At 42.6% G+C, this 17,118-nt stretch overlaps 2 protein-coding genes and 1 pseudogene across 4 annotated transcripts; 1 reads left to right on the top strand and 2 right to left on the bottom strand.

The window, feature by feature from the left end:
* Positions 1-74: 74 nt before the first annotated feature.
* On the bottom strand, positions 75-2,923 carry LOC112901689 (phosphomannomutase). The gene is made up of 11 exons (XM_025970648.1): positions 2,525-2,923; positions 2,370-2,414; positions 2,216-2,282; positions 2,023-2,099; positions 1,793-1,828; positions 1,651-1,706; positions 1,469-1,568; positions 1,280-1,375; positions 1,105-1,194; positions 814-865; positions 75-374 (listed from the first exon to the last, which is right to left on the bottom strand). Exons 1-11 carry the CDS (start codon positions 2,597-2,599, stop codon positions 319-321), a joined length of 750 nt encoding a protein of 249 aa, XP_025826433.1. The 5' UTR covers positions 2,600-2,923; the 3' UTR covers positions 75-318.
* Positions 2,924-3,894: 971 nt separating this feature from the next.
* Positions 3,895-9,475, top strand: LOC112899166. Of its 3 annotated transcripts, none has more exons than XM_025967520.1 (8): positions 3,895-4,196; positions 4,531-4,659; positions 4,769-4,852; positions 5,758-5,850; positions 5,936-6,034; positions 6,128-6,271; positions 6,406-6,484; positions 9,145-9,475. In XM_025967520.1, the coding sequence occupies exons 1-8, from the start codon at positions 3,981-3,983 to the stop codon at positions 9,444-9,446; spliced, it is 1,146 nt and encodes a 381-aa protein (XP_025823305.1). In that variant the 5' UTR covers positions 3,895-3,980; the 3' UTR covers positions 9,447-9,475. The 3 variants fall into 3 exon arrangements, with proteins under 3 accessions (XP_025823305.1, XP_025823304.1, XP_025823307.1); XM_025967519.1 differs by having other exon boundaries at positions 5,728-5,850; XM_025967522.1 differs by lacking the exon at positions 9,145-9,475 and adding an exon at positions 6,605-6,810 and having other exon boundaries at positions 5,728-5,850.
* Positions 9,476-11,622: 2,147 nt separating this feature from the next.
* On the bottom strand, positions 11,623-15,522 carry LOC112900917 (annotated as a pseudogene).
* Positions 15,523-17,118: the final 1,596 nt, after the last annotated feature.

Here is a 17,118-nt window from a genome sequence, read left to right as displayed (position 1 = left end):
ATAATAGCCAACAAAGGCAATGCATAATTATCGTCTTACATCCTCCATAGTGTCAGGATGCACTCAAGCCCAGGGTACAGTAAAATAGGTAATTCTCATTTATTTTCATGAAGTGTACACATGCAGTCTGAAAATCTGTGAATGAAGCAGTACAATCGGTTTGGACTTGGAAGCAAAAAAAAAAATGGTGGCATGTGATGTGGCCATCAAGAAAAATGCAAAAAGATGCTTTCAATGAAAGATCTGCTAGGCCATTATCTTATACTTGGGTACATGATAAATTTGGAGTGAATGAATGTGTTGTAAATAAGCTGGAGATCACTTTGACATGAACAAAGATCTGCACTGCTGTGCCGTGTCATCAGGGCTGGTAACTGCAAATGAAAATGATATTGAATCAGCATATGAACAACAGCAAAGGTGGGTAAATATCAATTGTGATGCAGCTACTATGATGATCAAAAAGTTATCGTTTCTGACAGTAAAATTAAGCTCTGGAGCCAAAATTTCATGCAACATATTAACAATGGAAAAGTCCCCAATAAGTTTGATCAGATCACTGATTCACTGTTATCAACTGGTATTAATAAAAGTTGACCGGCAACTACTCATTTTGTGCTAGTTGCATCTTCGTATACTTCATTGTTACGCTGATACCTATCCTCTTGGGTACTGACATGTGATTTTCCACTGATGTTCTCGTTTCCAATCTCTTTTTATTTACTAAGAAGTAAAAAGATCTCCATTTCTGTTAGGTGACATTGCAAATTCATAAGCATGGGAATATTAGCCTCTGTCATACAACCAGCATACCTGTATGGCCAACTGTTCTTTCAGATTCAAATATCTCATAATCATTGCCACCCTATTCAATGGAAGAGAAGAATTTGTCAAAGAAATTATCCAACACAGACCATGTTACAATTAAGCTGGTGGTCACTAGCCAGAAAATGAAACAATAACATAAAAATATATACCAGTGGCTTGGAAAAGAAAACATATATCGAAATGCACTATTTTGGGGTCCTAACAAGAAGCTACACATCCACACAAACAAATTAAATACTTTTATATGATAAGATACTAATAAGGCCGACATATCACCTTGTAGGTCTTATCCCCAAAGAAATGAATTTCTTGAAATTCCTCTAGATATCTCAAGCAGTATGTTTTGTCCCAACCTTGGGGAAATACCTGTAATTTTAGTGCATCAGTAGTAATTATCACTATTCCAATTATTTTTGAAAAAGAAATATGTACACAATTCTAGGAGACTCACATCAAAACTAATCTGCCCTCCAATAGAAAATGTCAAGTTCAAGTGAGCAAACTTTTCACGAAGCACGGATACCATTTTAGGTCGAATGTTATGCACCTGCAGGAAATCCGTTGTTTCCATTCATGTATCTTTGATAACTTTCCACCTCCGACTAATAAAGGTTACTGATTTCTAGTAAAGGATTCATACCTTATCATACTTCTCAAATTCATCACGTTCTTCTTGACTACAGTTTCTCCCTATCGGAGAAACATTAATCATTCCACTTCGGAACTCTATGAAGGTACCCCTGAGCAAACATTCAGTAAGTGGTCAGTAATGATCACTGAGCTAGTGCAGAACAGAGTTATTTAATAGGGTTCTTCACCAACCTTTTAATTGGGATATCCAAGTCAGCAATGTAATGAAGGGTGAAGTTAATGAATTCCTGAGAAACATATGCAAAACTTTAGCAAGCCTGATATTGGATCAATGGAATCAGTGAAAGAAAGTGAATACACCACATAGGCTCACCTTCAGCTTGTCTTCTCCGAGAAATGATTTCAAACTCTGCAGAAAGAAAAAGTTCGGTATCAGCATATACAAGAACCTAGAGAAGTCAGATATTCTACTAAGTAGCAGGCCCAGTCAGTAACTTGATTTTGCTTTCTTTACTAACATTTCCTTGCAACAAAATTTGTTGATCTCAGATTCAGCCCGTCACTGGATACAAGACAGTATGCTCGCGGTGCCCAAAGACTTACTTGAGTTCCAATTAGCTCTCCGTTCTTGTGTGCAACGAGGCCATTTTCGGAGAAGACGTAATCGTAGTCCGTAATAACTGCAAAAAGGGGAAAAACCAGACAAATTCAACATCACCTTGCAAGGTTTAGCAACAATGTGCAATTTCTGGTCAACAACAGATCGTGGCCAAAGTTGAGTGTGCACATTCCAGACCAGTTCTGCCGAGCTGCTCTGTAATCTTCACCAGATCGGATCCGCCCACCACGCCCACAGTGACATGCTGCTCCCAAAATGAAACGACACTGTAATTCTCCTTCATACCAGAACAGCATCAAGGAGTAGGAGGATGTGCGATCTCAATTCTCACCTGGCGCAGCTGCTTCATGAACTCTAGCATCTCAGGCGTCACCACCTGTCCCAGAGAAGCACGAGATTATTTCACAAAAACGGCGCGGGGCAGGCAACGATTTAACACCCCAACAAAAAAGCAAAACAGATCCAGGAAGGGGAACTCGCGGCTACCTTGCGCGGCAACGTGAGGGTGCCGTCAACGTCGAAGAGCGCGAGGACGCCCGCATTCCTCGCCGCCGCAGCCATCGCCAACCGCCCGCTCCTCCGGCTACTGCCTCCGCTACGACTACGAGCAGCAGAGGACGAAGCAGCGTGGTAATAACAACGGCGCCCGAACCCCGGGTAGGAGATGGCGTTGGTTCGAATGGTCAGGTTGGCGGCGCGGATCTAGATGCGCATGCGCCCCGCCCCGCTTAGCGTGTGGATGTGGACTGTGGAGTCGTCGCGGGCAAGGCGTCGGCGTCGGCGTCGGGATCTGCGTGGGGAGGACGGGGAGCGGAGGGGCTGACCGCAGGTCGTCACTCTCCTCGAGCCGGATGGATCATGGATGGAGAGGCGGCGGTCGTGCCGACGACTGCGCGCCACGTCAGATGAGACCGCTGTGACTGTGTGCCAGGAAGTGGGGCCCTGCCACTGCCAGGATGCCGAGAAAGCGTCTTCGATGCGTAGAAGCGTATTTTGAGGATGCGCCATGCTTAGTCGTCTGACGCCACCACCCCAATCACGTTCGTAATATATATATATATAGGCAGACATTAATGACTACTATTTATATATTTATAATAGGAAAAAAAATAGCTGGCAAACTGAAACTGATGTATGGAGTAGTCGTCTTTCCAGCTTTTTTCTAGAAGGTCTCGATAGCCTACGAGTGCAAATGGATCATCCTCATATACACCTCCAACATTTTTAGTTTAAATATTTAAACTCTTTAAGAAGTACAAATATTTAAAATAAATGTACACCCCTACTTTTTACCAATCACATGCCTGCGACGTGTGTGGGAGAAAAGCAGCAAACGTAATAACCAGTCGCAGGGATTTTGCAGATACTTTCGTGGACGGTGAAAGCGGATCGGGAATGTGGGTGGGGGCCGGTAAGCGAGAAATTCACGGTGAAAAATGTGGAGGGAAAATGACACAAGCATAATATTGTTTTTTTCCTTCTCAAAAACTTCCACCCTCTCTTAACCTGCTAATGGGTTCAACGTGGGGGGGTATAAGTAAATATATTAAGATAAGAAATATTTTAGAAAAAATCGTTCTATATAATATAGAGATAGATAGATATAAATATGATAGTGATTAATAACTATTATTTATTATTTATAATAGGAACAAAAAGGTAATTAGGAAACTGAAGGGTTGTTTGGATGCCTGCCTAAGACGCCACGCCACATATTTTCCGCCACAGTTATGGCGGCCGATCCAAACAGCCTCTCGAACTGCTGCTTGGAGCTAACGTCTCGCCAGCCTTTTTTTTTAAAGGGTTCTCGCTCTCGCCAGCCTTTTAAACAAACAACCATCCCTCGAAAAAAAAACATCTAGCAGTTTCCATTTCGCACCCTGTTTCTCTCCTCTCTCTGCTCGTGTTCCGCGTTGAGAGAGGCCGGCTGGCATCGACGGACATGAGCCGCCCATCGTCGCCGATCCTGATCTCCGACGACGAGAAGGAGCCGGCCGCGGCGCCGGTTGCCGCTGTCCAGGGTGCAAAGGACGAGCAGGCCCCGGTGGCGGTGGCGGAGGGGTCCAACGACGGCGACGGGATCGAGACGCCGAGCTGGCTCCCCGACGGATTCGAGATAGAGGGGTACTACGAGCGCGACGGCACCTTCAAGGCGACGGTACGTCCTAGTCCGTTCCTTACTCGCCGATCTTGGTCTTGTAGCTAGTCGTGTGCTCCCGCCGCGCCCATGTGTCGTCGTCTTGCGCGCGTTCATGGCAGCCTGCCGCGCGGCCAGCCTGCGTGTCCACCCCCCCCCCCCCCCCCCCCCGCGTGCTCGTCGCCCGCCGCCAGCATGCTGCTTGCATACCTCCAAATGGCCTGGCTTACTGGTTGCGCGCGTTAGGGTTTACGATTCCACCTGCTGCAAGCGACCAGATGATCGATCTCTGGCCTGGGCCGGCCGGCCGTGAGCTAACTTCCTTGTTCGTTCGCGTGCATATGATGATCTGCAGGCCTACATCTGCCCGGTGAGCGGCCTCAAGTTCGCCATGATGAGGGAGGTGCTGGACTACTGCTGCTCCGACGGGATGGAGCGTGCCATCGCCGGAAAAGAGACGCTCCAGGACAAGACCACCCTGCAGGTGAGTGAGCCGCACGCTGTAGATGTGTTCTTTTGCTGAGATTTTTGTACATGGGATTCAGACGTGGATGGTCTGCGAATCTCACCGTTGCGAAATGCATGTTGTGCAGGGGAAGTACGCGTGGCTCAGGCAAAAGCACGGGTGGGTGCTCGAGATCAGGGCCGGGGGTGAGAACTTCAGCAAAATGTTCAAGGTAAAAAGGAAAAAAAAGATTCTGCAATTACTTTTTTTCACAATACTGTAAAGGTTAGCTGATATGTGTGGTTGGTGCTGCATGCTATTAGTTGAATATCACAGTAGTAAACATAGAAAAAAAAATCGTATCAAAAAATACGTACTTTAGGACCAAAATGAAAAAAAAAAAAAAAAAAAAAAAAAAAAAAAAAAAAAAAAAAAAAAAAAAAAAAAAAAAAAAAAAAAAAAAAAGGAAAAAGAAAAAGCCGGGTAGGGTGACTTCTCAGTACCGGTTGTGTTTACTACTCTTACCACCTGGTATTATAAGCCCCTTTTTCTAGTAGTGTAATTATTATATTCGTAGCTAAGCATCTATTTTTTTATATTCCTAGCTAAGCATGGTGTTTTACGGCAGTTATTCAAGTTACAGCAGGGGTATGATTGTGTGTTTTTTGTGTGTGTGTGTGGGGGGGGGGGGAATCTCCAGATTAGAGATCTAAAACGATTTGCCTTAGCTGTTGCATCCCAAAATATGGAAGCTACTGCTACCTAACTAAGAGGTGAAGAGATGTGTCTACTGACTACTGTTTGCGTGTGCGTGTTTGTGTGTGTTGGTGTGGTGGGGGGGGGGGGGCGTAAATGGTTTTATTTTTTGCTTATTAGCATTATTATTATGTTCCTAGCTAATGGTATATGATTTTACTGTAGTTATTAAAGTTACACTAGGGGCATGATTGTGGGTGGGCAAGAGTTACGACAGGGATGTTTTTGTTTATAATAGCGTAAAGATTAGTTGCGGTTGCATGGACTGGAGTTTAAATCCGTGAAAGAGCAATGGATTTTTATATATATCATATTATTTGTAATCTTCAACATATCATTTTTCTTTTGCAGTTTTATACTCACCTGTCTACTGGGGTGCAGCTTGCATCGAAAAATGAAGTACTACGCTACATAGATGAGGCCGAACTCCCTGAATATGTCAATGGAGATTGTGACACAAGCAGCGAAGATAATGTAAGGATCAGCATGCTCAACCTAGTCTATTAAATGCTTCAACACTATCAAGAACTAACATTCATCGTTACATGCATGCATGTAGATCATTGCGCAACTTGAGTTCAGCATCAATTCCCTTCCACCCGGATGGGTCAAGGAAACTACATTCAGGAAATGCAGCGATGGCATCAGAAAAGATACGGTAAATTTCGAAAGATGGAGCATATATAGAGCCTATTCATTGAAAAATATTAAGTTGGTTCTATTTCTCTTATCGCATCATTTGATTTTGTAGTTTTATACGGATCCGATTACTAAAAAAGTATTCCGCTCGTTGAAGTCTGCGGAACAATACTTCACATCCGGAGAACCTGTGGGCGCTCATGTACCAATCATGAGTGTCACTGATATGTACTATTTTGACAGGTGCACAGATATGGTAATTCTCCTCGTATACTATATTTGCAATTAAATTCTTGCATTACATATTTTTTAGGTCTTTGTTATTTTATGAGTCCTGAAATTCTACTTATGTGTTGACGTGCATAGTAACAATCTTATTACCCACCACAGCTTCCTTGCTTAGCAAGTAGATTGAAAATGGAAGGAACAGGAGACCAAAAATGCGAGGGAGAGGGCCAGACTTCACGTCGTAAGTATTTGCATCTATTTGCTAAATGCCTATATGGAACTTTAAATAGGTTTGAAAATTAGTTTGGAATTTTGTATACAAAGCATCACCTAAGCCATGGTGCATCTCTAAATATGGCAGCGGATCGGGTTCGGGGCGGATATCCGCGGGTTTCGGTTTCGGTTCCTGGTTTTCACCTACGGATATGCGGGTTCGGATACTCGAAATACTGCAGGTTTAGGGTGGATTCTTAAATTCACCCATAGAGCTCCACTAAGTCCTGAAACATTCAGCCCACTAGAAGCCCACCTAGCAACCCTAAGTATATAAGCCTAAAATCCTTATCCTTCAACCCTCATTCTCTTGTTCTTTTGATGCTTTTACTTCTACTTTCATGGTCTATAGTTTTGTAACTTGGATGAATAATATATCTATATTTATTTGCAAGCTACTTCCTTGCTTTTGCTAATTTTTATGTTCTCATATACTCTTATGTTGTCTTTGCTGGTTTGTAAAAAAAATCGGGTTTCAAATTATCCGTCGGGTTTTGAAGATTTGCGGGTTTTGGTTTTGGGTTTGGATTTTCACCTGAATCGGTGTTCAGGGCGGATTCGGGTTTTAAGTTCGGATTTTGATTTTGGGTGCCCAGACACTCCACCCGATCCGAACCTGCCCTGTTGCCATCCTTACGCATCTCCAATTGCCTTTCCATAAGTAGGAGTAGGGGCGGATATTAAATGCAAGAGAGGGGGATGAGTGCCTCAAACACCCGTAAAGGCCAACGGCTAGACTGGTAGAGATCTCCCCTCCCCCAATACATGCGCACCCCCCCACCCCACCCCATACACACAATTATATTTTTTGCACTCACCTCTAAGTGGAAGGGTGCCAATATAATGGAATTGGGTGCCTTACTTGTGTACAAGAATCCACCTCAAAAATAGTACATATATACGAGGCAAACTGTATGGTGGTAGACCTTGTGATGAGCAAAATACTTTTCCGAATAAGACCAAGGTAGGCCATTCCACCTCACATCCAACCATGACTAAGGAGGATCATTCCAAAATATTCAATCTTGAGATGGCCACATCCCTACAACTAGGGTGACGAGTGGCCCACTCCGACAGCCTCGAGATGGCCATCATCCGACCATGAGCAGGAAAGCCCACTCCCAAGCACCCTCAAAATGGCCCACCCTACCATTCAAGGCCCCTGTGAGCAAAACCAAACGGCACCTTCCCATAGCATGCAGGTTGGCCAACACCTAATGGAGGGCACAGCTGGTCTATGGTAGATGCCTACGTTTGTCATGTACATTAATGGAGCGATGGGACACATACTCGTATTTTCCACTGGTACATTGTAGGAGCCAATGTGTAGGCCTTCCCAAGGACCCTCAGGATGGACCACATCCAACCATGACTAAGGAGGATCATTCCAAAATATTCAATCTTGAGATGGCACACATCCGACTACAACTAGGGTGACGAGTGGCCCACTCCCGAGCAGCCTCGAGATGGCCATCATCCGACCATGAGCAGGAAAGCCCACTCCCAAGCACCCTCAAAATGGCCCACCCTACCATTCAAGGCCCCTGTGAGCAAAACCAAACGGCACCTTTCCCCATAGCATGCAGGTTGGCCCAACACCTAATGGGAGGGCACAGCTGGTCTATGGTAGATGCCTACGTTCCTGTCATGTACATTAAATGCGAGCGATGGGACACAGTACTCGTCACATGGTACTCCACGTCGTTACCTTCCCCTGTCAGGCTAGCAAGCATAGAGGCCTCGGCCCGTTCAAGACAGTCTCAAGGCATGCAACAATGTCGTGTCACATCATAGGGTGCAGCCTAGACCAATTGTCAGGGGAGGGGTAGGTGGAGTAGTACATCAGGAGTATTAAAGAATTGTATTTAAAGTAGGCCTAGATCTCTCTCCAAGATATATAGGATATATCAAGGGAAGCTCTGGGTTGGCCGAGCAGGATGATCTCTTTTTCTATACATACCACTAAAGTGGGACCAGGGTTTTTATCCCACAAGAAGGCCTAAACCTAGATTAAAAAAAACTCTTTGCCCGAAGTTACATCTAGTGATTCCAACTCTTCAATCCCCTCTGCTAAACCCTAGACACCCTCGTACCCAAATCTACCAATGGAAAACACTGATTGAAGGGCATGAAGCTAGAAAGGGTTTAGAATCATCCTCTCCTAAGTTATATTTGGTTTAGATTACCGGTTATTTTTAACATCCAATGAGGTTAGGCTCATGCAACTATGATTAGTGTGACGAGGTATGGGATCTTGTTTTTTATCTTACCGCCTTATGTTTGGCTAGCAACAAGGCTTGGTTTACAGCTTTACGCACTAGTGACTGATGAGTGATGAGGCACTGGTCTAACCCCTCGTCCCAATATCTTGTGTTTGGTCAGTTGCCTCATGCACCAACAGCTAGCAACTATATGTTTTTCAACCACTCATTTTATAGCCTTCATAACATTTCCCCTTTAACCAAACATCCCGACCTCCATCGCTTTGACATGTTTTACTATATTGTCATTGGAATTGCCATGTAATGGTAACGTTTGCTATTGTAATTGTCGTTGGTGAGGTGCCATGTTATGCCTCTTGCCACATTCTTGCTAAGTGAATGACCTATGGGGTTTGACACTGTCTAGATGGTGAAGAGGATGAGAAAGGAATGATATATGGTGATGTCAACAAGGAACATGATGAAGACGAGTGGCATGGTGATGATGAGAAGGATGAGGTACACTATGGTGATGGCAAGGAGGAGGAAGACAATGAAGATGCACTCAATGGTGATGATGCGGAGGAAGAGGATGAACAAGAGGCGCTCCATGGTGATAACAATAAGAACAATGAAGAGCGGGGGACTGATCGCTACCGTTCAATTACAGAACTCTATAAAATAACAACACAAGTTACAGGATGCAGCTTGACAAGTACTGAAAAATAACGAGAGTAGAGCTGGGGAAGAGAGGATAAGGGCTTGATTTAAGATACACATAATTCTCTCGTGGCAACTCGAGAATTAATGTGGAAATTTTCTCTTATTTTTGTATTTCTCTCAAGTTAAAAGTCGATCAAGTATCAACCCATATTTCTGTGATTGCCTTTTTATCCTTTTTTTATCATGAAAATGTGTATTTTCTATCTTCAATTTTTCCCGAGTATCTTATTGATTGCCATATCAACTATGAAAAATAGGTGGCACATCTTTTCAATCAAACTAAAACAACCTTCGAATGATAAAGATTACAAGTACAAGAAGTGCTATCAAGTAACCGAGGAGGCACTCTAAAAATATACGTGTCATCGTCAAAGATGGGTGTCAGATGCACGTTTCAATTAAAATGGAAATAAGCTTCAAACCAAGACACATGCAAATAATTTAACCAATAGCACTGCTATCACCCAAACATTCGTGGGAAATTTTCCACCTGATGCTCTAACAATCACAAAATGGAAAACACCATGTACATTAAAAGTCAATGTTCGCAAGGTCAAATAAGGTGCACAAAAATAACTTATTGTATGTATCTAATTCCAAGTATATCTAAGCATTTTAGGCCCGACCAATACAATTTAATTGAAACTAGGCCAAGCTTGGTTTGAGCCTAGACCGACTACTTAATTGAATTATTTTTATTAAAAAGAGTGGGAAGCCCGAAATGAATTTAGGCCGGCCAAATCCAGGTTCAAAAATTCAGCCCGAAGTTGCCCAGGAATAGACCGCTCATGATTTTCAAGGCCCAAAATTAACTGAGCTTTTTTCGGCCCTGTCTGATCCCAGCCCGACCTCTATTTTTAAGGAAGAAAATTCCCAACATAACATTACATCTTGCTACACACAATATTTTTTAATTTCTTGTAGGCATTCATAATGGGGTTCATCTCCATGACCAATCTCGGCAGAAAATGGCACAAAAATATTTTTGATCCTTCAAAATTGAGTTTTCTAATCCTAAACATAATGCATGCCACCCAATCAACTGCAATATTGAAAAAAAATGCTATTGCTACATCCACAATACATTATTACGATATTCAACAACTCTATATCCATGTATACGATGCAACAATTTACATGGTTGCAACAGGACAAATTCACAATCGCAAAATTAAAATAAAGCCACCGTTACATTCAATAATTTTTGTTACAACATTACGATAAAAATATACCACATTGAACAATAATGGTTGCAACATCTTCCAAACTTATATGAAAAAGGATGGAAAAAAATCCTCAACAAGAGAAGAGGGATGTGAATCAAACAAAAAGTACAATAGGCAACATCATGAATTGGTTGTTGGAACATCTGATTATCTTGTATGTAACACATTTGGACTCGAGATCATCGCAGCTCAAACTGACCTTATTTTCCAAATCAACCTATCTGTCAATGAGCTCGAAATAGTAATCAACAAGATGCCAAAAATTGACATCCTCCCACCGTATTGAGCTATTACTTGATGGAGTGTGCTGTGAGTGAGAGGAACGGTAAGAGCGAGAGATAGAGAGTTGTTGAAGTATAAGTTAACTGCCTACCATTCTCCATTGGCTTAAATTTCTTAATAAACCTAGCTAGCTATATCGGTTACTAACTCCCATATATAGTACCAAATCACCTGGCTATAAGCTCACTTATATCATACTAGGTCCGTGCCCGTGGTGTAACAGTCGATATCACCTTAATACAATGTACATATATTCATATAGATACTATAGTATCAAATACTTTGGAGTGTTTGAGACAATATCATGGTTTCTAAAAATAACATGGTATCAAATATCTTGGATTGTTTGTGTACCACAAACTATTAATGAAGTTTCTTAAACAGTAGTTTCTCAATACCATGGTATTTTCAGAGTTTTTGAACATTCACGGTTACCCTCTTTTTCTTTTTCTAAAACTGAGAATTCCATAGCTGCTCAAAGTACACCTCACACTTTGTGATAGTTTATCAAATATAAATTAGTGATATAAAAATTAACAATTACCAATTTCCCCTCGCAATATGCAAGCTAGCGATGGAATGCCAAGCACCATTTGTTTTGTTTTATGGAAATTAAGTGATCGTTTTAGTACCTCAAAGCTTTGGAGAAAAAAATAGTGGCATTCTAACGATGGTTTCACAAAGAGAAGAAATGCAAACACTGCACTCCTCAAACATAATTTCAAATATCATGACAACCTGAATATATTGCCTAAGCCATGTTCACAAAATCATCAATTCATGAATTTTTACAAGGAGTCAGGCAAATTGTGGTAGGCGAGTTTACACCTACTTCACCTCAACCTTGGACCTGCAAGGCTACAATCGACCCATTTCTTCGGTGAACAATTCTTCATACACGATAGCATTCAACATTTTCCTTTCTTAAATAGTGTCTGTAAATTGCTCTGCAAGAAGTGTACGAAAATACAAAATAAGTGTGCAAACATCAGGACAAACAAAGCGTGTGTATTTTATTTCTTAATTTTTTTCCATAAACATGAATACTTTTTTACAACAAGTATTTTAGATAGCAGCACTCAGTGTATTGCTCAGCATTTTAGTTTCTAGCTTTCTATACGGAATGTAACAATAGCATTAAATGCTTTATTACAAAACTGTTTTCATCAGATGCTGCCAAACTAACGTCACACAAGAAAGCTTTTTACTTATGTATAAAAAATAAATGTACCATGAGATTAAATCCACAGAGATGGTCTAGCGTATGAAACTATTAACACGGAAAGCAAGCTCAGTCAAATTATTTTGGGAATTCTTTTGCCTTACCCATGTAAAGGAGCTGGTGGTTGTCATGTTCTCATGACTGTACTTCAAAAAACTTTCTGAACGCTTATTTGGAAGTTATATTCATGGTCCAGGACACCAAGTCTGCAAGAAACTCAAAGGATAAGAAATCACTATAGTTTAATTCAGATTATACATATTAGGTCTAGCAGAGGTAAAATGCAAATTAAGCACATTGGGCTTACATGTATGGAAGCAACCACACATGGTTATCTGAGATTAACCTCTGCAGGTCCGAAACATGAAATCTTCATTACCAAAGAAGAAATAAAAGGTTCCATATTTCTAATTCTCCAAGGTATAAACACTTACATGCTATCTAGGGAAAAAAGGTCTTGTTGCAAACCTTTCTAGTTCTCCGGGTTATTGAGGTTGGAAGCCACTGCAATCCAAAATACAGTCATTTTTCGAAAAATGTGATGCAAACTTAAATGGAAGCCAGGAAGCCCCTCCGCGTCCAGCCAGGTTTGGAGGAAGAAGGATACAGTTACTAAAATCTTGAATCAACAAGTGCAAACTCAGCAGCGTGTATTTTTTGTAAGGTCACAGCAGCTTGAATCAACAAGCTAAGGACAACCTTGTAAGGTCATGGCAGACCAGCACACCAACACCATAGAGAAAGATTCCTGAGAATGAGAGAACCGAATTCTTGGAACAAAATTTGGTGTCCCAATAACAATACAGCAAAAAGGAAGGAGGAAATCGTAGCCTGTCAAAATAATTGATAGTAGAAGGTAACAACTAAATTTCAAAATAATCGTATAGCACATTAATGTTAAAGTAACAATAGATAACACACAAAGAATATTTGAATGAAGTGGCAGGCCATAATGTCAAGCTTTTTCATAAAAAAAATTATTATTGGCCTGGCCATAAGCATATAACACAAAATTTCACGTTCTTCTACATAAAAGAAGTGTTAGTAACTTGCATGTCTTGTTGCCCAGTAGTGTTGCTACATAATCAGAATAACACCAGATGATAAACATATCGACAAAATGGATTCGCATGAAACAAAACCTCCCCATAAAAACTTAACATTTAACAGCTTGTAATTTCTGTCTTTTAGTCTTTTTTATTTTTGATGATCTAGTAAGTGTGCACACCTCAGAATCGCAAGCTGACCATGGGACATTCCAGTGTTGCCCCCATAGAATAAATCACTTCTAGAACTTTTTATGAACCTGAATTCAGCAAAATCCTAATTGGCACTACTGTCCATGGGTGCATCAACAGTTCAAGAAAACACAAATGTTTATCAGCTATCTGACCTGCTTGTAGTCAAATTCAGCAGCATGGTTCTCCTTCAGCAGAATCCTGGCTGAGAGCACAGGTGCAAAGGGGATAATCAACTGGCCAAGAGCACCCTTTGAACAACATGATCAAGACATATGATTGTATAACAACTATCAGAAGCATGAGAAACAAACAAAGGGATATACACCTGGACCACGTTAATCTTTTCTATCTCTCGAGAGCTTATCTCACTAACACCTGGAGCAGCGTATACAGCAAATCAGAATAGTAGAGATGGCACCTGAAAGAATGTAGATCATACTTTGCCCAAAATTCACTGTACTTATATCAATCTGCTACTTTGTTTTCTTCCCATAATAACAATGCACCAAGAACTTACGTCTTCCCTCTGTTGATCACCGTCACCAGCACACCGAAATGATAAAAATGGTCACCAGCTCTACCAAAACATCATACCTGCATTGCAATTTGCAAGTGCTATAAGCTACTTATAACTGAACCATGAATATCCAAAAGCACAATGCAGCTGGATCGACCAATGGAAGGAGCATAGCAAGACTCTGAAAAATGTTTGAGCCTGTACTGATTAGGGAAGATCCCTGATGCCACAGACGGTGATGAACTCCGGGTCTTCAATCACGGGAATCATCGACGGCGGCTTCCTCTGCAGCACATCCTTGTGCTCCGGCTCGGCCCTCGGGTAGAACCACAGGATGTTGTTCTGCACCACGCAGGGGTACGACGCCACGCAGGCCTTGCTGTTCTTGTGCACCTGCCGCAAGAATCACGAGAAGGTTTTTTATTTCACTTTGCGGCGGCCAATGATGATGGCAATGGAGAGGAAAAGTGGTGATCGGCGGAGTGCGGCGTACCAGTGGGCCGAGGGCGGGAGCCTGGGAGATGAACTTGCAGGCGCCGGCGCCGTTGATGCACCAGCCGTGTACACGCCCTGGAGCCGGCCCTTGGCGTCGATGCGGCCCTCGGAGAGCGGCGCGAGGCTGTGCGGGCAGGCGTCGTCGAAGACACGCCACTCGCCGGCACCGCGGTCGTACCAGGCGACGACGCTGAGGCCAAGCACCGTCTTGCCGTGCGGCGCGCCGGTGTCGAGGTTGCACACCGGGCGAAAGGGTACCACTGGTCCAGCCAGTCGAACCGCTCCTGCCCGGACGGCGACGGCGTGTCCTCGGTCCGTGCGTCTCGGCCGCCACGGCGGACACCGACAGCCGGGCGCCGCGACTGCGCGATCCGGGGCGTCGCCGCTTAAACTCCTGGATCTCTTGTGGCGCGATGGACGCGGCGAGGGGAGCGACGGGCGCGTGGCACGCGCGAGCGGGAGGAGGGAGACCGCGGCTCGCGACGGAGGAGGGGGCTGCCGAGCGCGGGCCCGCGGCCGCCCCGGCGGCGCGGCGGCGGAGTAAGGGGGCGCCGAGCGCGCGGTGCTGGAGCCGGAGAGGAGGGGGAGGGCGGCGGACGAGAGGAGGGGAAGGGCGGCGCGCGTCGAGGCTGCGAGGGGAGGGTGTCGGGGCGGCTCGCGAATCGCGATGGAACCGTCGCGTGGGAACGTGGTGGGAGGAGGATCGGGAAGGAGGGGGTGCGACGCCCAGATCGCACGGCGCGCGCTGATTTTTTTTGCGAGACGACGGTTTTCGGATGGCTCGCACGAACGAAAAGTTTTTCGCCACTTAAGTTTTTTTTAGTTGTAGAGATTTATGCTTATGTGTCTGAAAATTAGTACTGCACGCAACTCCATAACTCATGGACCCGTGATAATTGTAGAGGGCCTCCTTTGGAGTAATGCACCAGAAATGATTTACGTGAAAAATTATTATACTAGACGGTGGACTTGCAGTTAAGTTCTGTATTATCTCATATCTATATTATCTACAGTACATCAAGAAAGTAAAAAGAAAAACTCTTCTGCCTATTATGTCTTTAATTTGCATAGGTCGGTCCATATGTAATACTACCTCCATTTTAAAATATAATAATTTTTTGATTTGATCAAAGTTAAACATTTTCATCTCTAACTAATAATATCTCTAAAAATAATTACTTTTAAATAGAAAAAATTATACATTATCATAATTCGTTTCATTATAAATAAACCAATATTATTTTTATGTTTTCCATCTTTATAGATTTTTTACCATCTACTATCAAAGTTTAAAAGGTTCGGTTTGCAAAAAAAAATTAAAAATAGCTATATTCTGAAACAGAGGTAGTACAAATGTAACATACTATCACTGAGTGTAATCAAGTAGTAACTAAGGCTAGCTCAGTTGGTTGAGAACGTAAATGTACACCTACACCATCCAAGTTGAAGTCCTCGCCGAGACAAATTCGGGTGCCTATTTCTTCCAAATCCTAGTCGAGTTGAATTTGAATGCCCATTTATTCTTAACTAGTGAAGATGTACGTGCCACAGGCTGTGGCACATATTTAAAGAATAATTATTTTAAAATAATGGGATTGCATCAAAACTATTAAAAATTTAATTTATTTATTATTATATCATAGCAACCCAATCTAATCTAATTCAAACTAATCGAATTCCTTATTCCTTGGATTACAAAACCGGTTAGACATCAGCATGATTATATGTAATTAGTGGATGAATTCTTATATTTCTTATAGATTAGTAAAGGAATTAGTGAATCAAATCAAATGTGGAAATAACTGATGAAATACATGGGATATTTATTGGATGCATTCACTCAAAATGCATATATATTATTAGGGTACTATGTGCCCAAAAAAGAGTAGCAAGGAAGGGATGAAACATTCCTTACACCAACAGGCGTAGGATTGAAAAGATTATAAAAAAGATAACCTTTGAGGGGTAAGGGCCCACTGAGCTCGACCCGCAGCAAACCCACAGACTAGCTCAGCGCAGGAGCTCGACGGGCTCGAACCCACACCATCATCATCAAGCGTGGCAAAGGTATCACAAATGGTGTCTAAGTGTGCAAATTTCGGAATTTCAAAAAAGCATTGGAAAACCGCGCTTAAAAACTGGTCTCGCTCCCATGTGCTAAAAAGAGAATAAGTGCTAAAACCAATTTTCTGCATTTTTCTATTTAAGGAGGAAACTAAACATTACATAACATGTCCTGTTTAAGGGCAAAGTGTACACCAATTTTGCTAATCCACAAATTCCTGCATTTTTAGGGGGAAAATCAAGAACCTATGATTTCAATCCCAATAACCTATTAAGAAAAATTAGGCAATTCTTGTGATTTTTTGAGGAACCAGTCAAGAACTGAGAGAAGAAAAAAATGAAACAATCCACAAAATGCTTGGCCTAGTGGGAGTCAGACATGTAGATGCTCGAGGGGGAAGGTCATGCTCCGCTTATATTTTATTAGAGGAAGAATCAAATCCACAAATTTCTGCAGTATAGGGGACAAAAGGATCAAGAACAATTTTCTCTGATGAACCACCAAGAAGGGGGTCCGATGGAAGAGGGTGATGAACCACCAAGAAGGGGGTCCGATGGAAGAGGGTCATGCTCTGCTGGATCTTTTTGCCGGCACAGGTCCACATTCTTATGCTGGTGGATCAGCTCCCGC

This window comes from Panicum hallii, chromosome 7 (genome assembly GCF_002211085.1).
Source record: "Panicum hallii strain FIL2 chromosome 7, PHallii_v3.1, whole genome shotgun sequence".
In the NCBI taxonomy this organism is placed as follows: Eukaryota; Viridiplantae; Streptophyta; class Magnoliopsida; order Poales; family Poaceae; genus Panicum; species Panicum hallii.
This window is presented reverse-complemented; position numbering and strand designations above follow the sequence as displayed.